Source organism: Heterodontus francisci, chromosome 19 (assembly GCF_036365525.1).
Source record: "Heterodontus francisci isolate sHetFra1 chromosome 19, sHetFra1.hap1, whole genome shotgun sequence".
NCBI lineage: Eukaryota > Metazoa > Chordata > Chondrichthyes > Heterodontiformes > Heterodontidae > Heterodontus > Heterodontus francisci.
The window spans coordinates 89,822,644-89,848,969 of NC_090389.1; the positions used below are offsets into that span (position 1 = coordinate 89,822,644).

General features: G+C 46.0%; 1 protein-coding gene across 1 annotated transcript in view; it reads left to right on the forward strand.

The window, feature by feature from the left end:
- The window catches only part of LOC137380356 (uncharacterized), a 39,848-nt gene extending 14,977 nt beyond the window's left edge, over positions 1–24,871 (forward strand). Inside the window, exons 7-12 of the mRNA XM_068052283.1 lie at positions 946–1,022; positions 3,976–4,083; positions 8,512–8,729; positions 8,829–8,897; positions 20,936–21,031; positions 23,837–24,871. Coding sequence (XP_067908384.1) covers positions 946–1,022; positions 3,976–4,083; positions 8,512–8,729; positions 8,829–8,897; positions 20,936–21,031; positions 23,837–24,041 — 773 coding nt within the window. The 3' untranslated portion in view covers positions 24,042–24,871. The remainder of the gene's footprint in view (positions 1–945; positions 1,023–3,975; positions 4,084–8,511; positions 8,730–8,828; positions 8,898–20,935; positions 21,032–23,836) is intronic.
- Positions 24,872–26,326: the final 1,455 nt, after the last annotated feature.

Sequence of the window (26,326 nt, forward strand, 5' to 3'; positions counted from 1 at the left end):
ACAGGCCAATATTTTTCCCTCAACCAACATCACTGAAAACAGATAATCTGGTCATTGTCACATTGCTGTTTGTGGGATCTTGCTGTGTGCAAATTGACTGCCACATTTCCTACATTACAACAGTGACTACACTTCAGAAGTATTTCATTAGCTCTCAAGCACTTTGGGACGTCCTGAGGTTGTGAAAGGCGCTATAGAAATGCAAGTTCTTTTTAAAGTCCTCATTGTGACTGAGGTGTGGCTGTCACCCATTCATTTCTGTGCCTTTACTGCAGTTAGCTCCACAGTCAGGAATATAACAACAATGTATTTTGGCTCCCTTTGTGGTTCTGCTCATTTATTCGTCCCCTAGTCTGTGCTGACTTTAGCCGAGGCAGCAGTACTGGCACTGTGATTAGTCTCATCATCCCTGGGTAAGGAAGGACAAAATCAGCTCAGCCATGGTTCCGTTTGCTATCCAGTGCCACTTGATGGACAGTGTACATGTGTGGGTGTCTGGTCAGGACAGCATTGGGCTTGTCTGTAATGCTATCAATGGCCAAATAGCCCATCAGTTCATAGTATCGAGGCTCATATTTGAAGATTGGATATGGGAGAAGTTACTGGAAGGCGAGCAAACCCCTTGAAGTGGACCACTGAGGGGGTCGGGGTTGGGAGTAGAGGGGGCTGTTTGGTTGCTATCTCCCGCAGATGTCGGCTGCCTGCTGAAGAACGGTTCACAGGTGCTGTTCATCCTTCACTGCTTTGTCCAAGTTATCTTTCTTCAACAACAACAACTTGCATTTGTATAGCACTTTTAAAGCAGTAAAACATCTCAAGGTGCTTCACAGGAGCGTTTTCGGACACCAAACCATAAAGAGATATTAGAACCGATGTTCAAATGCTTTGTAGGTTTTGTGATGCTGTCCTGTATTTGTGGTTTATGTTTTTTCTATTCATATTTAGGGTCAAAATATCCAAAAGTTCTTCACCAGATAGATCTCTGGCATGGGATCAAAGCTGTTTACGAGAGGTTAAACAAGGTAATCTGAAGTCAATCATTTTATATCACTTCACTTCCATAGGAAGATAGGAACAGGCTTCTCAATCCTGTTCCACTATTCAGTTAGATCATGGTTGATCTGTACCTCAACTCCATTTACCTGCCTTTGATCCATATCGCTTGATACCCCTACCGAATAAAAAATCTTATCCATCTCAGTCATGAGAATTTAATTGTCTCCCCGCAACCACACTCTTTTGGGGGACAGAGTTCCAGATTTCCACCACTCTTTGCATGTAAAAGTGCTTCCTGACATCACCCTTGAAGATCTTAGCATTATTTTTAAGATTCCGCCCTTCTCGTTCGGGATTCTCCCACCAGAGTTTCTCCATATCTACCCTATCAAATCCCTGTATCATGTTAAACACCTCAATCAGATCACCCCTCAATCTTCTAAACCCAAGGGACTACAAGTCAAGCTTATGCAACCTGTCCTCATAATTTAACCATTTAAGCCCTGGGTATCATTCTGATGAAATATATCTGTTTTGAGTGCTGTTTGAGGGTAGGGTGGCACATCATGCTAGTGACTCATAGGATGCAGGCGCTTGTCTGGACTATTTCCTGATCGGAACCATTCCGGAATTGTGCCTGAGCAGCAGTTTGTCATTTTCCCCTCGAAGAGGGGAACATTCTCCATCTCCCTCAAACGCTGACTGTCTAGTGGTCAGTGTAAGGTTGATATTGTTTAGGAGCCAGGACATGGATTGCCTATCCTCTTGGTGGGAAAATTGGTTGAAGACCCAGAGAAGGGGAGAAACTAACATACCATTTAGAAATGTGCATGACTATGGATTAGCACACTGTCACTTCACCTTTGGGCCCTGGGCTCCCATTGCAGTCTAGATTGGTGGAAGAAAAGTCTCGTCTGTTTGTTAGCTGACCTACAAGAAATTAAGTTCCCTGTAGGTGCAAACCCAGGGTACAAAGCTGCATCTAATTTAGCACTAAATTGGAAGTCTCACTGGTAAAGACTGTAAGGGCACCCGATGTGATTGAAAATGTCACACTAGTGTAGTAAGGATTACTCTCCTTAAGTTGAGGCACATTGCTTTGGAAGAATGTGCCCAGGATTTTGCGTGACTCGGTGAGAACAAGGAGAAGGCAGGGCTGGAAGCGGGTGGTGCTGACACACCTGCTCCCATCCCCAATCTTGCCGAAATCTTGTGTCTGCCAGCAAATTAATGGCTGGCAGGTGGGGAGGCTGACCATTCAGCATTTGGAGGCAGGGACTGAGGTGCTGTCCGCTTCATCAGTTAATGCTGACGGATATGCTGGCGCCATTTTAAAGGGCTCCCAGCACCACAATGCAACAGGAGGCCTCCCTTCAGACCTGCTTCAGCCATCCACTCAAGACCTCCAACCAGCAGGAGGTCCTGCCAGTGACAGAATGCCAAGAGGTCAGCGAGGCAGGCACAGTGAAGGCCAACGAGGAGAGGCATAGTCTTCGTGACACTGCTGCTCCCACATCTGAAGGTAGCTCATCCTGTCTGTACACCCTTGCTACAGCGTATCTTCTCCACGCTGGAACCTGCTTTGTCCCCTCTGCGGCCTTCTGCCGCTTCCCCATCCTGTGCTCTATAGCCCCTGTGCACTTGCTGGAAAATTCGAACAGACCCATAAAATAGTGTTGAATTACAACTTTAATTCCTTAACTACCTCTTAATTGCAGTTTTCCCAAAAGTGCCTGCCATTCACATTTAACTTGCCGTCCACCGCTGGCAAAATCTGGAGCCGGCATGATGACGTTGGAAGTCCGAGCTAATGCCACCCAACGTGATTTTATGCCCCTCCCCCCAACCTCCAAGACCATCCTCAAAGGGGCCAGAAAATCCTGGCCTATGTGTCTAACCAGCTATACAATCATGGAAGGCAGCTCAGTTGAGTCACCTGACATCCCCAGATATGCACATTTCAGCAGGAATAATTGGATAGTGATCGGGAGCAGGAATCTCAACTGGTCCCCTGGATGAGAACTAACTCAGCACAGAGCAGTGATGTCAGCTGGGAGCTTCCTACCTAGTACCACCACATTATATTGCAACTGTTGATACGGAAGAGAGTAACCAGAGTGATTAAAGGATGGAATAATTGGATTAAGAGGAGTGATTATGTAAAATGGGCATGTTCTCACTGGAAAGGAAAAGGTTGAGAGACGATATGTTTACTTTTTTTTGGATTCTAAAGGGATGGAGTAATGTCAACTGTAACAAGCTCTTTCACCTTGTGGAGGACAGTAGAACCAGAGGACGTGGCCTGTGTTTGAAGAGTTCAAAACTAATCTGTGGAAACATAATTTCAGTAAGAGAGTGGTCAATCAATGGAACAGGCTACCTAGGGAGACAGTGGAGAGATCAGTGTTGATTCATTCAAATGCAAATTTGAGAGATTTCTTTCAGAAAGTAACATTTGGTATCCAATATCTGAGAAATTTGAGACATGACATGTGAGTGCAGTGTGCTCGGGAGGAGCAGGTGTGCAGTGGTTAGCACCGCAGTCTCACAGCTCCAGCGACCTGGTAGGAGAATTGAGGGAAGTGGTAGGGAATATGGGATTAATGTAGGATTAGTATAAATGGGTGGTTGATGGTCGGCACAGACTCGGTAGGCCGAAGGGCCTGTTTCAGTGCTGTATCTCTCTATGATTTTATGAGGTGAGTTTGGACCTATGGTTTCCAAAGCTCTCCACCACTGGGGCTTTTCCTCACCTCATTTCTGGGTTTGTTATAGACTCATTGTTAGAGCTCGATCGCCATGATTAGTCAATAGCTCCATTACCATTGTATCACGGGTCTACCAGGATGGTAGAAGGTGCATTCGATGAACCTCGGTCTTCTTTTCCAGAAATCCCCATGTCTTATTACATATGAGGCACCAGGGAGATTGGCTCCTATTTTTGCGTATCCTTACAACGTCTCTTATCCTACTCTCCAGGTAACAGCTTCCAGTGCCAACAAGGACCTACAACCGTGGATTAGTGACATCGTAAGCCACTTCATGTATTGCTGCCGACATAGTAATGGTGACGCAAACACTTTGATGGTGAGTGTCACCTGTGTATGGATCAGGGAAATAATGGGGCAATGCGTAGTAAAACCCAGTGTTTAAACAACCCCTTAACTCCAGTCCCTATCACATGTAAACTTGTGATTACAGCTGATGCACCAGCGTAATTTGGAATTTTTAACAGCTTGGTAGAATTTAAAAAATCACAGGTGTGACTGTACCCTAGATTTTATAGTAAGTTGTTTTTAGTGTTGCAGACATTGAAGAACACTATTATCTCTCGAACAAGCTTTCCTCACCTCTGTTACTATTTATATGTAATGGTTGTATAATTTAACTTTATAGGACAGAATTTGCCTCACTCGATGAGGATGCAGAAGCAGGGAATAAGATGTTATAGTCCCTGATATAGTCCTGAACCACACTCATGCCCATGTGACTCGGTGCCAACAGAGAGACCTCACAAGGTCCAGATTTATTTATATAAGAACATAATAGGAGCTGGAGTAGGTTATACGGCCCCTCAAGCCTGCTCCACCATTCAATAAGATCATGGCTGCTGCCTCAACTGCCCTTTTCCGCCCTATCCCCGTATTCCTTGATTCCCTTAGTGTTCAGGAACCTATTGATCTCAGTTTTGAATACATTCAGAAAGTCTGAGCATCCACAGCCCTCTGGGGTAAGAATTCCAAAGATTTGTAAAAGTAATATAATTATCCCTCCCTTTGTGTGAAAACTAATGCTGTGCTTTCGGATGATGCTAAATTATCAGACTGCTTATCCAACATCCAGTACTGGATGAACAGAAATTCCTCCAATTAAAAGTTGAGAAGACTGAAGCCATTGTTTTTGGGCCCCGCTCCAAACTCGGTTCCCTAGCTACTGACTCCATTCCTCTCCCTGGCAACAGTCTGAGATTAAGCCAGCCTGTTTGCAACCTTGCTGTCACATTTGATCCCGAAATGAGCTTCCAACCTCATATTTGTGCCATCATTAAGTCTGCCTATTTCCACCTCCATAACATCACCCGACTTCACCGCTCTCTCAGCTCATCTGCTGCTGAAACCTTCATTCATGCCTTAGTTACCCTAGATTTGACTATTCCAGCGCACTGCTGGCTGATCTCCCACATTCTGCTCTTCGTAAACTTGAGGCCATCCAAAACTCTGCTGCCCGTGTCTTAACTCGTACCAAGTCCCGTTCCCCTATCACCCTTGTGCTCGCTGACCTACATTGGCTCCCGGTCAAGCAACATCTTGATTTTAAAATTCTCATCCTTGTTTTCAAATCCCTCCATGGTCTCGCCCCTCCCTATCTGTAATCTCCTCCAGCCCCACAACCCTCCAAGATATCTGCGCTCCTCTAATTCTTGAGCATCCCTGATTTAATCGCTCCACCATTGGTGGCAGTGCCTTCAGTTGCCAAGGCCCAAGCTTTGGAATACCCTACCTACACCTCTCTGCCTCTCTACCTCACTTTCCTAGGAACATACAAATTAGGAGCAGGAGTAGGCCACTCGGCTCCTCGAGCCTGCTCCGTCAGTCAAAAAGATCATGGCTGATCAAATTTTAACCTCGACTTCACATTCCCATCTACCCCCGATAACCTTTCACCCCCTTTAAGACACTCTTTAAAACCTACCTCTTTTACTGATTATTTGGAGGATGATATGAACCACCTACAACAGGACATAGCTAGCAGAATGGGCAGAAAAGTGGCAGATGGAATTTAGTACAGAGAAGTGTGAGATAATGCATTTTGGCAGAAGGGATTGGGTGAGGCAATATAGACTTAATGGCACCGTTCTAAAGCGTGCAGGAATAGAGGGACCTGGGGTGCATGTGCATCGATCTTTAAAGATAGCAGGACATATTGAGAGAATGGTCAGTAAAGCATATGGGATCTCGTGCTTCATAATTAGAGGCTTTAAGAACAAATATGGGGAAATTATGTTGAACCTTTATAAAGCTCTAGTTAGACACTAGAGTATTGCGTCCAGTTCTGGTCACCACACTTTGGAAAGGATGCGAGGGTCCTTGAGAGGGTGCAGAGGAGATTTACCAGAATGATTTCAAGGATGGGGGATTTTAGTTACAAGGCTAAGTTGGAAAAGCTGGGGTTGTTTTTCTTCGAGCGAAGGAGATTGAAGGGAGATTTGATAGAGGTGTACAAAATTATGACGGGCTTAGATAAGGTAGACAAGGAAAAACTTCCCATTAACTGATGGTACAAAGACTAGGGGACACAGATTGAAGGTTTTGGGCAAGAGATGCAGAGGGAATGTGAGAAAGAACTATTTTATGCAGCAAGTCATAATGACCTGGAATTCACTGTCCACAAGAATGGTAGAAGCGGAGACAATTAATGATCTCAAAAGGAAATTGGATGGGTAGTTGAAGGAAATAAACTTGTAGGGCTACGGGGATCAAGCGGGGGAATGGGACTGACTGGATTGCTCTGCAGAGAGCTGGAATGGACTCGATGGGCCAAATGGCCTCCTCTGTACCATAATTGACTCTATGACTCTTTGACCAAGCTTTTGGTCATCTGACCTAATATCTATTTTTGTGGCTTGGTGTCATACTTTGTTTTATAACGTTCCTGTAAAATGCCTTGGGATGTTTCATTACGTTAAAGGTGCTGTATAAATATAAGTTGTAGTTGTAGTTGTTGTTGTTGATGGCGCTGAGGGGCAGCATGTAGATGGGAAATAGGAGCGGGCCAAGGAAGAGAAGGCATTGCAAGTGATAGTGTGGCTATGATTAGATAGATAAGAATGGAACCTGGTGAGAGCTGTCCCACCCAGTTGGACGACAGTGGAGAGGCTTTGGAGGAGGATGGTGTGGTCAACCATGTCAAAGGCTGCAGACAGGTCAAGAAGGATGGAGGAGGAGGGAAAGTTTACCTTTGTCATAGTTACAGAGGATGCCATTTGTGACTTTGCTAAGAGCTGTTTCAGTACTGTGGCAGCAACGGAAACCTGATTAAAGGGATTCAAACATGACGATCCTGGAAAGATGGGAACGGATTTGGGAAGCGACAACACGTTCAAGGACTTTGGAGAGGAAAGGGAAGTTGGAGATGGGACGGTAGTTTGCAAGGACAAAGAGGTCAAGGGTTGTTTTTTGAGGAGAGGGGTAATGATGGCAGGTTTAAAGAAGAGAGGGACAACATTTGAAGTGAGAGAACCGTTAACAAAATCTGCTAACATGGAAGCCAGAAGGGGAAATTGGATGATCAGCAGTTTAGTGGGAATAGGTTCGAGGGAGCAGGAGGTGGGTCTAATGGACAACATGAACTCAGAGAGGGCTGGAGGGAGGATAGGAGAGAAACTAGAGAAATTTGCGAGTTCAGGACTAGGGCAGGGGGGACATTAAAGGAAGTTTGGCCTGGTGGGTTAGTGGAAGGGAGGGACGTGGAAGAGGCAGCTGATCTGATTGTCTCGATCTTAGTGACAAAGAAGTCCATGAGCTCCTCAAACTTATTGTTGGAGCTGAGGGTGGAAGGGACAGGAGAAAGAGGTTTAAGAAGATGGTTTACCAGGGGTTATCTTTGCATTCCAGGATGATCCTGGAATAGTGAACAGTTTTAGCAGATGACAGCAGCACTCAATAATGTTTGAAGTGATTCAGCCAGATCTGGCGGTGAATGATGAAACCATATTCTTTCAAGTCTGCGTCCCTTGGACTTAAGGAAGCAGAGATGAGGGCCATAGCAGGGGGAACAACCAGGGTGAGAGAGAGAAATGGTTTTACTGGGGACTAGAGCATCAAAGATAGAAGTGAGTGGGAAGTTGAGCACCCAAATCATGAAAGGGTTTGATAGGGTAGATATTGAGAGGATGCTTCCACTTTTGAGGTGAGTCTTTTATTTCTGGCCCCTAGTTTTGGCTTCCCTATTGCTGTAGTCTCCTCCAGCCCTGCAGCCCTCCGGGATCTCTGCGTTCCTCCAGTTCTGGCCTCTTGAGCATCCCCGATTTTAATTGCTTCACCACTGGTGGCCATGCCTTCAGTTGTCTAGGCCCCAAGCTCTGGAATTTCCTCCCTAAACCTCTCTGTCTCTCTACCTCCCTCTCTTCCTTAAAGACACTGCTTAAAACCTACCTGTTTGATCAAGCTTGATCACCTGCCCTAATATCTCCTTTCGTGGCTCGGTGTCAAATTTTGTTTTAAATTCACTCCTGTGAAGTGCCTTGAGATTTTTACTGCGAGTAAGGTGCTAAAGAAATACATGTTGTTGTTGAAGCATCTTCTCTACTTCTACCCGAGTAAATCCTTTCATAATCTTAAAGACCCCTATCGGGTCACCCCTCTGTTGAGCTACTGGCGAGGAGGGCATCCATGGATCAGTACCTCAGGCATAAGATAGTGTTTTCAGGAGAGGAGAGGGAAGGGGAAGAGGCTGATGGGAAATAAAAATGTTGCGGTGTCTTCAAAGGTCTAAAATAAATGCTTGTCATTAAAGGCACGCTGGCGCAGTATCCTGCATCACACAGTGAACATGCACGAGTGGCAGCTTGGTGACGGCTCCACTGCAGCATCCTGTGAACATGGCCCTCTTGCAGACAAGGAAGTTAAGGACAAGAAGTGGCTAATAGCAGGTTCGCCCGCCCATCATGCTCTGCGGGAAGTGGTATACGACAAATGGCTCACCTCCCACCTCAACTACTTTGTCCAAGCAAGGTTTGTTTCTTTAATTCCTTTTTGGCTGAAGTGCTGAATCCTTGATTATTCAGTGTGCGAGTTCACTGTTGTAAGACAATGTTTTGATAATCCTTACAGGGTAACCAATGAACTGGAGTCATTTCACAATCACATTCAAATGTATGCTACAAAAAACTTCACATATGAGTAAGTACAAGTCAACAAGATGTTCCTAACTTTATATTTATCAATGAAGTTATGTGGAGAGATTGGAGAAGCTGGGATTGCTCATCTTACAGCAGAGAAGGTTAAAGGGGAGATTTAATAGAGGTGTTCAAAATTCAGATGGGTTTTTTATAGGGGAGAAATTTGCAGGGCTATGTGGAAAGAGCAGGCGAGTGGGACCAATTGGATAGCTCTTTCAAAGAGCTGGCACAGGTACACTGGGCCTCCTTCTCTGCTGGGGAGTGGGACTAATTGGATAGCTCTTTCAAAGAGCTGGCACAGGAACACTGGGCCTCCTTCTCTGCTGTAAGATTCTATAAACCTGTCATATCCTTGTGCATCATTCAGTGACTCTAGAACTAGGTGACTGGTTATGGAAACATATTAACAGACTTGCTGTATGATGCTAAAAGTTATGAAGGAGATGCACATATACCTTTCAGTACCTGTAAACAGGGGGTAAGCTGCACTTACAACATCTCAAAATCACGTCATGCACAACAAATCACTTTGAAATGCAGATGTAAACAGATGTGACAAGTATTTTCCTGACAGTAAGGTCCCATAAATGGCAATGATGTGAGTGACCTCTGCACCATGTGACAGTCAGTGTATAATGTTGTTATGCAGGCCCCCACCTGCCAAGAATGAGACACACATTATTTCACCACATGAACATTAAAAACTTAAAATTGTGGCTGGGAAGAGGGGCTACCACGAGGAATTGCCAAGCCCCTGACTGGAAAGATATTTGCATGCTAGCAGACAGTGTTGGAACAAGAGACCCAATCCTTGCTTCCTCAATACACAGAAGTGGTCAGACCAGTTTAGTCACATGACTAGCTGACTGTTGGAGTTTTTTGAATTTGAACTTGCTGGGAGAAAACAATCCAGAAAGCTCTTTTCTCCTGGACTGAGAACACCTCTCTGCTGTCTGTTCTCATCTCTTTCTCACCGAACTGAAGACCTATTGAAGACACATGAATCCCAAGAGAGAAAAGTCTCCTACAGTGAACAAGGTTTAAGAGGAATACTGGGCCCCAATGAAAAGCAAGACTACCTACAATCAAGGACTACAGTGAGTTCGAAGCACAGTAAAAACCTCTCTTCAGAGATTGCCTCAAACCTCTCCATTTTATTTTTTTCTGCTCTTTTCTGTCCCTATTTGTATGTGTGTATTGCGTGTGAATGCTAGCGTGGGCACGTTGTATATCCGTAGGCGTTAATCGTATTAGCGTTTAAGTTTAAGCTTTAATAAATTTCACTTTTTTTCTTTAAACCTAAGAAAGCCTGTTTATGATCATTTCTTTGCCTTATAATTGGAAAGTGGTGAACGAGGATTCACCAAGGGGGAGCTCAAAACAGAGTGTGTTTAAAATTAAACCCTGTTACAATGAAACCAGGTGAAGGCTGAAAAGATCCCTGGACACCTTTCACACCTGGTGATAACAGAAATTTGGGTGCTAACATCCAGAATTTTGCCCACAGGCAAATGAGAGAAATTGGATGTGGGAAGCCAAATTGTTCTCAATCAAAAAAAGAGCAAGATTAATACAGGTTTTCTTGTGATTGTGTGTGATTGTATACTAACATGTCTGCAACTGAAGTGAGTAGCTCTCCAAGCCAGGGTGAAGTAACTTGGGATAAATTAAAAGCACTGTCCATGGAGGAGCTGAGAAAAATGGTTGAGCCGTGTGGGATCACAAGGCTAGGAAGTCTGAACTCCTAAGGCTAGTGGCCCACCATTTTTCCCCTGAATCTGAAGAAGCAGAAGCAGTGTTAGAAGCAGACCCAGGCAGGGTACTGTTAACAAAGATACAATTGGAACAAAGGAAACTTGAATTAGAAGACAGGGAAAGAGAAAGAGAGAGAGCAAAGCAGGAGAGGGAGAAAGAGAGAGCCTTCCAGAAGGAACGGAAAGAGAAAGAGAGAGATGTCCAGAAGGAACATGAATAAAATGAAAGGCAGGAGAGAGAGACAGAAAGAATATTCTGAAAAGAATCCGAAGAGAGAGAGCTGAAGCGGTTTGAGCTAACTAGGGGGTGACAGAGTAACCCCACTGAAAGCAAGGCCAATATTTCTGTGCTGTCTGACTCTATGACTCTATTTTCGAGGAGGTGATGAGATGTGTAGATGAGGGTAAAGCAGTAGATGTAGTATACATGGATTTCAGTAAGGCTTTTGATAAGGTCCCGCATGGGAGATTGGTTAAGAAGGTAAGAGCCCATGGGATCCAGGGCAATTTGGCAAATTGGATCCAAAATTGGCTGAGTGGCAGGAGGCAGAGGGTGATGGTCGAGGGCTGTTTTTGCAATTGGAAGCCTGTGACCAGTGGTGTACCACAGGGATTGGTGCTGGGACCCTTGCTGTTTGTAGTGTACATTAATGATTTAGACGTGAATATAGGAGGTATGATCAGTAGGTTCGCAGATAACACGAAAATTGGTGGTGTTGTAAATAGTGAGGAGGATATCCTTAGATTACATGGAGATATAGATGGGCTGGTAAGATGGGCAGAGCAGTGGCAAATGGAATTTAATCCTGAAAAGTGTGAGGTGATGCATTTTGGGAGGACTAACAAGGCAAGGGAATACACAATGGATGGTAGGACCCTAGGAAGTACAGAAAGTCAGAGGGACCTTGGTTTACTCGTCCATAGTTCACTGAAGGCAGCAGCACAGGTAGATAAGATGGGTAGGAAGGCATATGGGAGTGTTGCCTTTATTAGCCGAGGCATAGAATATAAGAGCAGGGAGATTATGATGGAGCTGTAGAAAGCGCTAGTTTGGCCACAGCTGGAGTACTGTGTACTGTTCTGGTCACCACACTATAGGATGTGATTGCACTGGAGAGGGTACAGAGGAAATTCACCAGGATGTTGCCTGGGCTGGAGCATTTCAGCTATGAAGAGAGACTGAAAAGGCTAGGCTTGTTTTCCTTGGAGCAGAGAAGGCTGAGGGGGGACATTGATTTAGGTGTACAAGATTATGAGGGGCATTGATAGGTTAGATAGGAGGAAGCTTTTTCCCTTAGCGGAGGGGCCAAGAACCAGGGGGCATAGATTTCGGGTAAGGGGCAGGAGGGTTAGGGGAGACTTGAGGAAATATTTTTTCACCCTGAGGGTGGTTGGAATCTGGAACACACTGCCTGAAGAGTTGGTGGAGGCAGGAACCATCACAACTTTAAAGAAGTATTTAGATGAGCACTTGAAATGCCATAGCATACAGGGCTACGGGCCAAGTACAGGAATATGCGATTAGAATAGTTGGGTGCAGTATGGCCGGCACAGACACGATGGGATGAAGAGCCTGTTTCTGTTCTCTGTAACTCTATGACTCTATGGAGGAGCAGAATTCAGGGCTGGGTACAATATTGCTAAAACTCCCTCAGTTAATTCCAAAATTGAATGAGGAAGAGGTGGAAGCATTTTTGTGTCTTTCGAGAAACTGGCAAGGCAACTAAAATGGCCAGCTGAGACCTGGTCTCTCTTATTGCAAAGCAAACTAACTGGAAAAGCCCATGAGGTTTATTCCTTGCTGCCAGATGAGAGTTCATCAAATTATGAACTGACCAAAAATGCTATCCTTGGGGCATATGAATTAGCACCCGAAGCCTACCGCCAAAAGTTTAGAATCCTCAAAAAGCAAGCTAATCAAACTTACCTGGAGTTTAGAAGAAGTAAGCAGCTGGCTTTTGACCAGTGGCTGAGGGCTCTTAAAATACAGCTCAGCTATGAGACTCTCAGAGAAGTAATCCTGTTAGAGGAATTTAAAAACTCTTTCCCACTCTCTATAAAGACCCACGTGGAGGAGCAGCGGGTTCAGGGAGCCCAGCAAGCGGCCGTTCTGGCCAATGAGTTTGCTTTAATTTATAAGTGGGTTTCCCAGGGGAAAACCTTTCCTAATCACTCCCACAAATCCAAAAAGGACAAAGGATGGGAAGGTGATAGGAGCCCAGGCCGTCCTGGGAGAGAAAGGAAAGCAGGAGACACAGGGGGCCCTCCTCCAACCAAAAAAGAAGGTGCTGTGAGCATGAGTGAGAACTGGAGACCTGTGTGCTTTGTGTGTGATGTTAAATGGAGTTGTGCGCAGCCTGGCCTGCCCCTTTAAGGCTGCATGGTCTGAATGCTGCAAGTAGGTGCATCCGAGGTCAACAACGCAAATAATCATTTCCTATAGGTTGGTAGCTCCTTGTAAATCTACAGCTTCCACACAAGGTTAGACAAAAACAGCAAGGAATGGTAGGCATTCTTCCTCTTTCTTACATTTTTAGGATTGTTCAGTTGAAGTATTGTGTGAAGTGAGAAGTATTCGTGTTGGTCATGAGGCTTTTCAGAAAGAGAAATACTTCTTACTGCCATCATAACATTTTATTCCTTAATTTTCCAAAAGCCAATTTTTTGGGAGCTAGACTTAAAGGATGTCAATGCTGGGAATTAATTACTTTCTGTTCAGGCAGCCAGGGCTGATGTTCAATCCCCGCTGACAGTGGGAACGGCAGCAAGCGCAATTTTATGATTGCATTCTTGGGGGTCAGCACTGGGTCCTGCCGCCTCAGGATGCAATCCTATTTTTAAACTTCAGCCGGCAGGGAGGGAGCGGGTTGGGTGCCTGCATCTAATTAATTGCCTGTTGAGCTCATTGAAGAGCTCATTAACAGGTTCATCAGTTTCAGTGAACAATTTTTAAATGCTGGGAACGGGGAAAACACCATGTGGGGAACATGGCAGGGTTGGGAGGACGTGAGAATTGTGGAGGGAAATGAGGGCAAGGGAAATGGCTGTTTAATTTAAAACAGAGGCAGCAAATGAAGTTTAGCTGCCTCAGATGTGTCTCACTGTGGATATTATTACAGATATAGGAGTTAAATGTTACATTGGAGATTGGCATGAGACCAGACAAGGAAGTGAGCCCTCTGTCATTATCGTGGCAGCTAGGCTTGGCATGGTGAGCGTTAAAGGCCCAGCTGACGGAGGTCAGATGGGAGCAGGTGACTCTGACATTGGACAGAGCAGCCAGGATGCACTGTGGCATATGTACCCTCCTGGGCAGTAAGATGCCTGAGGAGCACAGTCGGGGGGCTCCCAAGACATCGGGAGCACAGCCCAAGAATCAGCTACCTGCAAATGACAGAGTACCACTGCCGTAGGAGGCTGCGACTATCCAGGCAGATGGTCTCGGTCCTGTGTGCTCTGATCCACAATGACCTGAGGCCTCATAGCCCCCATGGCAGTCCCCTACTCGCAGCTGTCAAGGTCTCAGGTGCTGTAAACATCTATGCAACCCGGTCATTCCAGGGATCAGCTGAGATGGCATCTCGCAGTCGGCAGCTCATTAGGCTATCAGGCAGGTCAAGGATCCCCTTTTCAGGAGGGCATGACTACTCCCATATTGATAAAGATGGGCCGAGGTTGGGATGGAGGGCTTTGGGTTTTGAAGCCATCAGTGAATTCCGTTAAGTGCAGGGCGTCATCGATTATATCCATGTGGCCATCAAGATACCAGCAACTGACCAGTGAGATCCATCAACAGGAAGGACTTCCACTCCCTCAATGTCCAACTGGCCCGCTTCCACTATGTGCGCGCTCGCTTTCCTGGCAGCAGCCATGACTCCTTCACCCTCCTCCAGTCCAGGTTTCCTCAGATCTTCACTCCATCCCCCAAAGTGCATGGATGGCTCCAAGGGGACAAGGGAAATCCCTTGAGGAAATGGCTACTGCCCCTCTACGGGAGCCACAGACAGGCACAGAGGCGAAATAACCAATACCACCTGCTCATCTGGCCAACCATTGAGCACGCCATCGGGTTTGTGAAGATGTGATACTGGTGCCTGGATCAGTCTCCTGCAAGGGTCTTGGTCATTGTGGTGGTCTGCTGCACTCTCCATAACATGAGAGGTGTGGACCTTGAGGACAGTGAGGCCCTAGAAGGAGACAGCTCATTGGGGGAGGAGCAGGAGGTGAGAGAGAAGGAGGAAGAAGGGGTAGTGACGGATAACAATGAACAGAGAGGTGCCCCTGCTGCACGACAAGATGGCCTTCTCCTGCCACCCTCTGGGAAAAGGACCTCCCTCCTCTCCCTCACGGCATGCAGCATTAGATCCAGGTGAGCATCGATCAAGCGAAGGTCTGCCCTGCCCCAGTGGCAGGCCTCCAGTGACATCCTCTGCTGCTGTTGAATGCAGATCTCTCCCTCAGGACAACCAGCAGCTTCAGTGATGGTTGCTGTGGAAGTCGACATGAGCCCCAGACCTGATCTGACCCACTGGCGTTTTCAATCCCACTGGCTCTAAGAGGACAGGAGACCCATTTCCATACCAATCAGTAAGAACAGAGAAGATGGTAAAAGAGGGGAGGGGTGTGGCATTGTTAATCAAGGAGAATATTACAGCGACAGAAAGGACGTTTGAGGACCCGTCTACTGAGGTAGTATGGGCCGAGGTTAGAAACAGGAGAGGTGAGGTCACCCTGTTGGGAGTCTTTTATAGACCTCCGAATAGTTCCAGAGATGTAGAGGAAAGGATAGCGAAGATGATTCTCGACAGGGGCGAGAGTAACAGGGTAGTTGTTATGGGGGACTTTAACTTTCCAAATATTGACTGGAAATACTATAGTTCGAGTACTTTAGATGGGTCAGTTTTTGTCCAGTGTGTGCAGGAGGGTTTTCTGACACAGTATGTAAACAGGCCAACCAGGGGCGATGCCACATTGGATTTGGTACTGGGTAATGAACCCGGCCAGGTGTTAGATTTAGATGTAGGTGAGCACTTTGGTGATAGTGATCACAATTCGGTTAGGTTTACCTTAGCGATGGGCAGGGACAGGTATATACCGCAGGGCAAGAATTATAGCTGGGGGAAAGGAAATTATGATGCGATTAGGCAAGATTTAGGATGCGTAGGATGGGGAAGGAAACTGCAGGGGATGGGAACAATCGAAATGTGGAGCTTATTCAAGGAGCAGCTACTGCGTGTCCTTGATAAGTATGTACCTGTCAGGCAGGGAGGAAGTTGTCGAGCGAGGGAGCCGTGGTTTACTAAAGAAGTTGACGCGCTTATCAAGAGGAAGAAGAAGGCTTATGTTAGGATGAGACATGAAGGCTCAGTTAGGGCGCTTGAGAGTTACAAGCTAGCCAGGAAGGATCTAAAGGGAGAGCTAAGAAGAGCAAGGAGAGGACACGAGAAGTCATTGGCGGATAGGATCAGGGAAAACCCTAAGGCTTTCTATAGGTATATCAGGAATAAAAGAATGACTAGAGTTAGATTAGGGCCAATCAAGGATAGTAGTGGGAAGTTGTGTGTGGAATCAGAGGAGATAGGGGAAGCGTTAAATGAATATTTTGTGTCAGTATTTACAGTAGAGAAAGAAAATGTTGTCGAGAATACTGAGATTCAGGCTACTAGGCTAGATGGGATTGAGGTTCACAAGGAGGAGGTGTTAGCAATTTTGGAAAGTGTGAAAATAGATAAGTCCCCTGGGCCAGATGGGATTTATCCTAGGATTCTCTGGGAAGCTAGGGAGGAGATTGCAGAAGCTTTGTCCTTGATCTTTATGTCGTCATTGTCGACAGGAATAGTGCCAGAAGACTGGAGGATAGCAAATGTTGTCCCCTTGTTCAAGAAGGGGAGTAGAGACAGCCCTGGTAATTATAGACCTGTGAGCCTTACTTTGGTTGTGGGTAAAATGTTGAAAAAGGTTATAAGAGACAGGATTTATAATCATCTTGAAAAGAATAAGTTCATTAGCGATAGTCAGCACGGTTTTGTGAAGGGTAGGTCGTGCCTCACAAACCTTATTGAGTTTTTCGAGAAGGTGACCAAACAGGTGGATGAGGGTAAAGCAGTGGATGTGGTGTATATGGATTTCAGTAAGGCATTTGATAACGTTCCCCACGGTAGGCTATTGCAGAAAATACGGAAGTATGGGGTTGAAGGTGATTTAGAGCTTTGGATCAGAAATTGGCTAGCTGAAAGAAGACAGAGGGTGGTGGTTGATGGCAAATGTTCATCCTGGAGTTTAGTTACTAGTGGTGTACCGCAAAGATCTGTTTTGGGGCCACTGCTGTTTGTCATTTTTATAAATGACCTGGAAGAGGGTGTAGAAGGGTGGGTTAGTAAATTTGCGGATGACACGAAGGTCGGTGGAGTTGTGGATAGTGCCGAAGGATGTTGTAGGGTACAGAGGGACATAGATAGGCTGCAGAGCTGGGCTGAGAGATGGCAAATGGAGTTTAATGCGGAAAAGTGCGAGGTGATTCACCTTGGAAGGAGTAACAGGAATGCAGAGTACTGGGCTAATGGGAAGATTCTTGGTAGTGTAGATGAACAGAGAGATCTTGGTGTCCAGGTACATAAATCCCTGAAGGTTGCTACCCAGGTTAATAGGGCTGTTAAGAAGGCAAATGGTGTGTTAGCTTTTATTAATAGGGGGATCGAGTTTCGGAGCCACGAGGTCATGCTGCAGCTGTACAAAACTCTGGTGAGACCGCACCTGGAGTATTGCGTGCAGTTCTGGTCACCGCATTATAGGAAGGATGTGGAAGCTTTGGAAAGGGTGCAGAGGAGATTTACTAGGATGTTGCCTGGTATGGAGGGAAAGTCTTATGAGGAAAGGCTGAGGGACTTGAGGTTGTTTTCGTTGGAGAGAAGGAGGAGGAGAGGTAACTTAATAGAGACATATAAGATAATCAGAGGGTTAGATAGGGTGGATAGTGAGAGTCTTTTTCCTCGGATGGTGATGGCAAACACGAGGGGACATAGCTTTAAGTTGAGGGGTGATAGATATAGGACAGATGTCAGAGGTAGTTTCTTTACTCAGAGAGTAGTAGGGGCGTGGAACGCCCTGCCTGCAGCAGTAGTAGCCTCGCCAACTTTAAGGGCATTTAAGTGGTCATTGGATAGACATATGGATGAAAATGGAATAGTGTAGGTCAGATGGTTTCACAGGTCGGCGCAACATCGAGGGCTGAAGGGCCTGTACTGCGCTGTAATGTTCTAATTCTAATTCTAATTAAGGGCTTTCCCACTTGAAAATTTCAATCTGAATCAGTTACCCAGAGGTGGCACGTTTCAGACCAAAAACCAGACCAGGCTCCTGTTTTCCACCACCACTTTGAAAATCTGGCCCCCAGTGTCTGCACCAGGTACTCTCAGCTCAGATACAGTGTGGGCTAGGCGTGAGGTAAAGCTACCTCTACAATGCCAAATCAAACAGTACCAGCTCGGATACAGTGTGGGCTAGGTGTAGGGTAAAGAAAGAAAGAACTTTCATTTCTGTAATGCCTTTCATGACCTCAGGACATCCCAAAGTGCTTTGCAACGACTGAAGAAGATGAAATGAATGGGGTAGAGTCTGTGATAGGGGAGAGTGAACATGGGCTGTGGGAGGGGATTGAATGGTGGGTAGAGTCAGTGATAGGGGATAGTGAACATGGGCTGTGGGAGGGGATTGAATGGTGGGTAGAGTCAGTGATAGGGGAGAGTGAACATGGGCTGTGGGGGGGGATTGAATGGTGGGTAGAGTCAGTGATAGGGGATAGTGAACATGGGCTGTGGGAGGGGATTGAATGGTGGGTAGAGTCAGTGATAGGGGAGAGTGAACATGGGCTGTGGGGGGGGATTGAATGGTGGGTAGAGTCAGTGATAGGGGAGAGTGAACATGGGCTGTGGGGGGGGATTGAATGGAGGGTAGAGTCAGTGATAGGGGAGAGTGAACATGGGCTGTGGGAGGGGATTGAATGGTGGGTAGAGTCAGTGATAGGGGATAGTGAAGATGGGCTGTGGGAGGGGATTGAATGGTGGGTAGAGTCAGTGATAGGGGATAGTGAACATGGGCTGTGGGAGGGGATTGAATGGTGGGTAGAGTCAGTGATAGGGGATAGTGAACATGGGCTGTGGGAGGGGATTGAATGGTGGGTAGAGTCAGTGATAGGGGAGAGTGGACATGGACTGTGGGAGGGGATTGAATGGTGGGTAGAGTCAGTGATAGGGGAGAGTGAACATGGGCTGTGGGAGGGGATTGAATGGTGGGTAGAGTCAGTGATAGGGGATAGTGAACATGGGCTGTGGGAGGGGATTGAATGGTGGGTAGAGTCAGTGATAGGGGAGAGTGGACATGGACTGTGGGAGGGGATTGAATGGTGGGTAGAGTCAGTGATAGGGGAGAGTGGACATGGACTGTGGGAGGGGATTGAATGGTGGGTAGAGTCAGTGATAGGGGAGAGTGAACATGGGCTGTGGGAGGGGATTGAATGGTGGGTAGAGTCAGTGATAGGGGATAGTGAACATGGGCTGTGGGAGGGGATTGAATGGTGGGTAGAGTCAGTGATAGGGGAGAGTGGACATGGACTGTGGGAGGGGATTGAATGGTGGGTAGAGTCAGTGATAGGGGAGAGTGAACATGGGCTGTGGGAGGGGATTGAATGGTGGGTAGAGTCAGTGATAGGGGAGAGTGAACATGGGCTGTGGGAGGGGATTGAATGGTGGGTAGAGTCAGTGATAGGGGAGAGTGTTCATGGGCTGTGGGAGGGGATTGAATGGTGGGTAGAGTCAGTGATAGGGGAGAGTGAACATGGGCTGTGGGAGGGGATTGAATGGTGGGTAGTTTCAATGATAGGGGAGAGTGAACATGGGCTGTGGGAGGGGGATTGAATGGTGGGTAGAGTCAGTGATAGGGGAGACTGTTCATGGGCTGTGGGAGGGGATTGAATGATGGGTAGAGTCAGTGATAGGGGAGAGTGAACATGGGCTGTGGGAGGGGATTGAATGGTGGGTAGAGTCAGTGATAGGGGAGAGTGAACATGGGCTGTGGGAGGGGATTGAATGGTGGGTAGAGTCAGTGATAGGGGAGACTGTTCATGGGCTGTAGTAGGGGATTGAATGGTGGGTAGTGTCAGATAGGGGAGAGTGAACATGGGCTGTGGGAGGGGATTGAATGGTGGGTAGAGTCAGTGATAGGGGAGAGTGAACATGGACTGTGGGAGGGGAATGAATGGTTGGTAGAGTCAGTGATAGGGGAGACTGTTCATGGGCTGTGGGAGGGGATTGAATGGTGGGTAGAGTCAGTGATAGGGGAGAGTGTACATGGGCTGTGGGAGGGGATTCTATGGTTGATAGAGTCAGTGATAGGGGAGAGTGAACATGGGCTGTGGGAGGGGATTGAATGGTAGGTAGAGTCAGTGATAGGGGAGAGTGAACATGGGCTGTGGGAGGGGATTGAATGGTGGGTAGAGTCAGTGATAGGGGAGAGTGGACATGGGCTGTGGGAGGGGATTGAATGGTGGGTAGAGTCAGTGATAGGGGAGAGTGAACATGGGCTGTGGGAGGGGATTGAATGGTGGGTAGAGTCAGTGATGGGGAGAGTGGACATGGGCTGTGGGAGGGGATTGAATGGTGGGTAGAGTCAGTGATGGGGAGAGTGGACATGGGCTGTGGGAGGGGATTGAATGGTGGGTAGAGTCTGATGGGGAGAATGGACATGGGCTGTGGGAGGGGATTGAATGGTGGGTAGAGTCAGTGATAGGGGAGAGTGGACATGGGCTGTGGGAGGGGATTGAATGGTGGGTAGAGTCAGTGATAGGGGAGAGTGGACATGGGCTGTGGGAGAGGTGGGTTTGATGAACCTTTCTCATTCCTTCCCTGTGTTTTATGCTGTGGAACTGGATCAAATCTGTTTGAACCATTTCCGCCAGCTGTCAGTCTGAGCTTTCACCCCATCAAGGTTCCAGGAGTGAAAGGAACAACTGTTGCTCAAAAATCTTAAACTTAACTGGGTGGAATTCTTTCAATAGCTATTGCATTTCCTTTCTTTTGAAGTGACTTTCTTAGCCTTCTTTCTTCCCCAATTTGATTTATCCGCATCACACACATTCTAGGTTAGCTTTGGGATTGTTGCAAAGAGGGTTTAAATACAAGCATCTATCTTAAATGTGACTAACTGTTGTACATAAGCGGTAGTGTTCAGTGAGCTTGCCTTCTCTATTCTAAATCTGCTGGTTCATTGCTTCATTGATCATCCCCTGTAGGTTCGAGGATTACCAAGTACGTGCCTTGCTGGCAGCAATTGATTATAATTCACACATTGATCGTGAATACCAGCGTAATGCGGATGGTGAAATTGTGTAAGTGGATAATAAATAGAGAGGGAGGGAGTCTAGGTACACAATGGGATCCCACTGGATACAGTGGTGAGCTTTGCTCCTTTACATAAGAAATGGAGCAGGAGTAGAACATATGACCCCTCGAGCCTGCTCCGCCACTCAATAAGATTCTGGCTGATCTGATCGTGGCCTCAACTCCACTTTCCCACTTGTTCCCCATAACCCTTGTCTCCCCTGTCAAGAATCTGTCTATCTCAGCTTTGAATATATTCAGTGACCCAGACCCAGCACCTCTCTGGGGTAGAGAATTCCAAAGATTTACAACCCTCTGAGAGAAGCAATTCCTCCTCATCTCTGTCTTTAAATGGGCGACCCCTTATTCTCAAACTATGCCCCCTAGTTATAGATTCCCTCATGAGGGGAACCATCCTCTCATCCTTCTACCCTTTCAAGCCCTCTCAGAATCTTATATGTTTCAACATGATCACCTCTCATTCTTCTAAACTCCGATGAGTATAGGCCCAACCTGCTCAATCTTTCCTCATAAGACAACTCCTTCATCCCAGGAATCAACCTAGTGAACCTTCTCTGAACTGCCTCCAACACAAGTATATCCCTCTTTAAATAACAATACCAAAACTGTACGTAGTACTCTAGCTGTGCTCTCACCAACACCCTGTACAGTTGTAGCAAGACTTCCCTACTTTTATACTTCGTCGCCCTTGCAATAAAGGCCAACATTCCATTTGCCTTCCTAATTACTTGCTGAACCTGCTTGCTAACTTTTTGTAATTCATGTACAAGGACATTCAGATCCCTCTGTACAGCAGCATTCTGCAGTCTCTCTCCATTTAAATAATATCTACTTTTCTATTCTTCCTATCAATGTGGATGACTTCACATTTTCCCACATTATAAGAGCAGGGAGGTTATGATGGAGCTGTATAAAACGCTAGTTAGGCCACAGCTGGAGTACTGTGTACAGTTCTGGGCACCACACTATAGGAAGGATGTGATTGCACTGGAGAGGGTGCAGACAAGATTCACCAGGATGTTGCCTGGGCTGGAGCGTTTCAGCTATGAAGAGAGACTGAAAAGGCTACGGTTGTTTTCCTTAGAGCAGAGAAGATTGAGGACATGATTGAGGTATACAAAATTATGAGGGGCATTGATAGGTTAGATAGGAAGAAACTTTTTCCCTTAGCAGAGGGGTCAATAACCAGGGGCATAGATTTAAGGTAAGGGGCAGGAGGTTTAGAGGGGATTTGAGGAAAAATGTTTTCACCCAGAGGGTGGTTGGAATCTGGAACGCACTGCCTGAAGGGGTGGTAGAGGCAGGAACCGTCACAACATTTAAGAAGTATTTAGATGAGCACTTGAAATGCCATAGCATACAAGGCTATGGGCCAAGTGCTGGAAAATGGGATTAGAATAGTTAGGTGCTTGATGGCCGGCACGGACACGATGGAGCGAAGGGCCTGTTTCTGTGCTGTATAAATCTATGACTCTATTATACTCCATCTGCCAAATTTTTGCCCACTCAAGTAACCTATCTATATCTCTTCGCAGACACTTTATGTCCTCCTCACAACATGTTTTTCCAACTGTCTTTATATCGTGACCGAATTTGACTACAAACACTCAGTCCCTTCATCCAAGTCATTAATATAGATCGTAAATAGTTGAGGCCCTAGCACTGATCCCTGTGGCATCCCATGCGTTGCTAACCTGAAAATGCCCCATTTATGCTAACTCTGTGCTTCCTGTTAGTTAGCCAAGCCTCTATCCATGCTGATATATTATCTCCAGCACAATGAGCTCTTGTGTAGTTACTTTTCATGTAGCACCTTATCAAATGCTTTTTGGAAATCCAAATCTACTACATCTACTGGTTCCTCAGTATCCAGCCCGCTTGGTACATCTTAAAGAACTTTAGTAAATTTGTCAAACACAAGGTGGTGGCATAGTGGTAATGCCACTGGACTAGTAACCCAGCTACCCAGACTATTGCTTTGGGGACATAGGTTCAAATCCCACTATGGTAGATGGTGAAATTTGAATTCAGTTAATCTGGGAATTAAAAGCTAGTCTAATGGTGACCATGAAACCATTGCTGATTGTTGTAAAAAACCCATCTGGTTCACTAATGTCCTTTCCGGAAGGAAATCTGATGTTCTTACCTGGTCTGGCCTACATGTGACTCCAGACCCACAGCAATGTGGTCAGCTCTTAAAATGTTCTCTGAAATGGCCTAGCAAGCCACTCAGTTCAAGGGCAATTAGGACTGGGCAATAAATGCTGGCCTAGTCAGCGACGTCCAGATCCCACAAAATGAATTAAAAAAACCATGTTGACTCTGCTCACTTGTAATATGATTTCAAAATGCTACTGCTTCTTTAATAATGGATTCCAGAATTTTCCCAATGACAAATGTTAGGCTAACTGGCCTATGGTTTCCTACTTTCTGTCTCATTACATTTGCCGTTTTCCAATCTGCTGGGACCTTTCCAGAATCTAGGCAGTTCCCAACTGTTACTGGAGCCAATGATTCACGGTGTGCTACAGTGCTGAGGGTATTAACGTTCCTCCAATATTTTGCCCCAATCCTCAAGTATGAACCCAGAGGTTAGCATTGCTAGGCTGTTCCACTGGAGGGACATGTGCTGATGGCCATAGCAGTCTCTGGATAGTGATCAGCAGCACATTGGTCAGTGCATTTAGCAACTGAGCTGTTGGGGTTCCTCCCCATTCATGGGGGCAGTGTTAATTTTGGAGGTTTTTTATTGCGCTCCATCCATTGGCCAACGGCCTCTTACTTTATCTCAGCTACCACAGGATGTACTCAAAGCGCAGAAAGCACTGGAGAGCCGTTCCCGCAAAGGTCCAGAAACAATACTACTACTTCGAGGGGCTGAGAGAGGACATTATGAAAATGAAACCATCAAAGGATGTTGTACGACAACAGCCCAGAGGATTAGGAGCAAGAGGCAGGAGAGTTCCAACCCAGCTAAGCAATGCCAATTCCACCTGACAGTCAAATGAGTATTGGTAGAAAAAACTGCAATGTCAATGTCAAGGAAAGAGAAGTGTCTGTGCTGTTTCGGTATTGTCGATTATTACGCATTGTATATTTTTGCACTATTTATATGAATGTTTTTATTTATTATAATGTTGAATGTTCACCACTTTGCGATACAGAAGCCCAAAACTGTCTGTGGATGTCAGGAGTTTGCGAACACCTTTGTAGGAGATTACTGTTTCCCAACAGGGCACTGGTTTGACTAAACATTTCCCAGCAAGTGAAGATTGGTGTGAGAGTCCCATCGCTGGTGTTCCTGGTGTCTCAGCATGAGCCACAGTCCCTGATTCTTCTACAGTTGCACTATTTATTTGCCACTTTAAAGTTTCCTAAGTCGATGTGTTCAATAAATGCAGAATGCAACTGAGTGGTACAGACTGGCGTGGATACAACAGGACAGCTATGATTCTGCCATCCAGAAGGCCCCTGAATCTAGGACCCCTGGTGGGAGCACAGAATGATACCTGACAGCATCTTTCTGTGGGGATCTGCCCTTAGCCTCCACTATCCCATGTTGCCACACTGAGATGCAGTATTGCACCTGTTTCACAGTTCAGTGTAGAGGAAATAGCAGTTTAAAAATATGTATTTTACAATAATCTTTAGCTGAGATGAAACAAGTTATAACCAGCAGAAATGATGTGAGGGTGAACGGTGTAAAAAGATTTCCCACCTGAATTGTGCGCCTTGCAATTTTAAGAGAAACAGGGTTTGAAAATAATCCCACACAAATAAGCCACTACTATTCAGCCACAGCATGTGACAATGTTTGAAAGCTTACAGAGACACTGTATTGACTTTTTACTGAGATATTAAATGCATTTAAAACTCTGTTATCTAGTCATGATATTCTCAAATTTGTTATCCAGGCATAACCAGGGTTTCTTGTTTAGTGCTATCGGCGCAGGCTTGGAGGGCCGCATGGCCTGTTCCTGTGCTGTACTGTACTGTTCTTTGCTCCTCAAGTTGAGGGACACTTGTGCTGGGAAGTGAAATACAGGTTAAATCAGGTATCTCACAATTAAATGCTGAATAAAGATCCCTCTACACTGCCCCAACAATGTGCCTCAGCCTCCAACCTCAGAATACCATCCTATGCTACACCATAGAAGATTAGAACACAGACAGGCCATTTGGCCCATCTAATCCATGTTAGAATTAGAATTAGAATATTACAGCGCAGTACAGGCCCTTCGGCCCTCGATGTTGCGCCGACCTGTGAAACCATCTGACCTACACTATTCCATGTGACCCTTTACCCTCCAAACAAACAAATAGTCTCAATCACATTTACCACCCCCATCCCCCGTTCCCATTTCCCTTCAACCCCCTGTCCAATCCCATCCTCAATATTGACACAGTTTCTGCCTCAACCACTAACCCTGAGAGTGAATCCCACAGCCTCACAGCTCTCTGTGTGAAGCAGTTTCACCTGCTCTCTGTTATAAATCTCTGACATCTAATCTTGTGTCTATGGCCTCTCCTTCCTGACTCCTCAACCAACATCACTAAAAACAGATGAACCAGTCATTTATCTTATTGTGGTTTGTGGGATCTTGCTGCCTGCATATTAGCTGTCGTGTTTCCTATATTACAACAGTGACTATCATTCAAGAGTACTTAATTGGCAGTAAAGTATTTGGGAAATCTTGAGGTAGTGAAAGGTGCAATAGAAATGCAACTTTCTTTCAATCACCTGGTCTGCCTATGTCATATTTCTAATGAACCCATAGGTGTCACCATTGGTCAAAGTAAAATTTGAACAAACTCTTCATAATATCTTTAAATCAAACTCTCCCCCCTGCTCCTGAACCCAGGGAAATGCCAGCAAGACAACACCTAGTGACTGGAGGAGTGCAATCTGCCACACTCCCGATTCTTACTGTGTACACTGTAAATTGGCAAGACAGCAAATACGAGCTCTAGTGGGTGACCATTTGGTTACACTCTTACTTTTCAATCAGAAAATGACTGAAGCCAAGGACTTGAGTGTGTGACCCTGGCTGATGTACACAGTGCAGAAGTGATGTACTGTCAGAGGGAGTGATGTACTGACAGACGGAGTGATGTACTGACAGAGGGAGTGAGACACTGTCAGAGGGAGTGATGCACTGTCAGGGAGTGAAAAACTGTTGGGAGGGAGTGATATTCTGCCAGAGGGAGTGAGTCACTTTTGGAGGGAGTGATGCACGGCCGGAGAGAGTGAGACACCATCAAAGGGAGTGATGCGCTGTCAG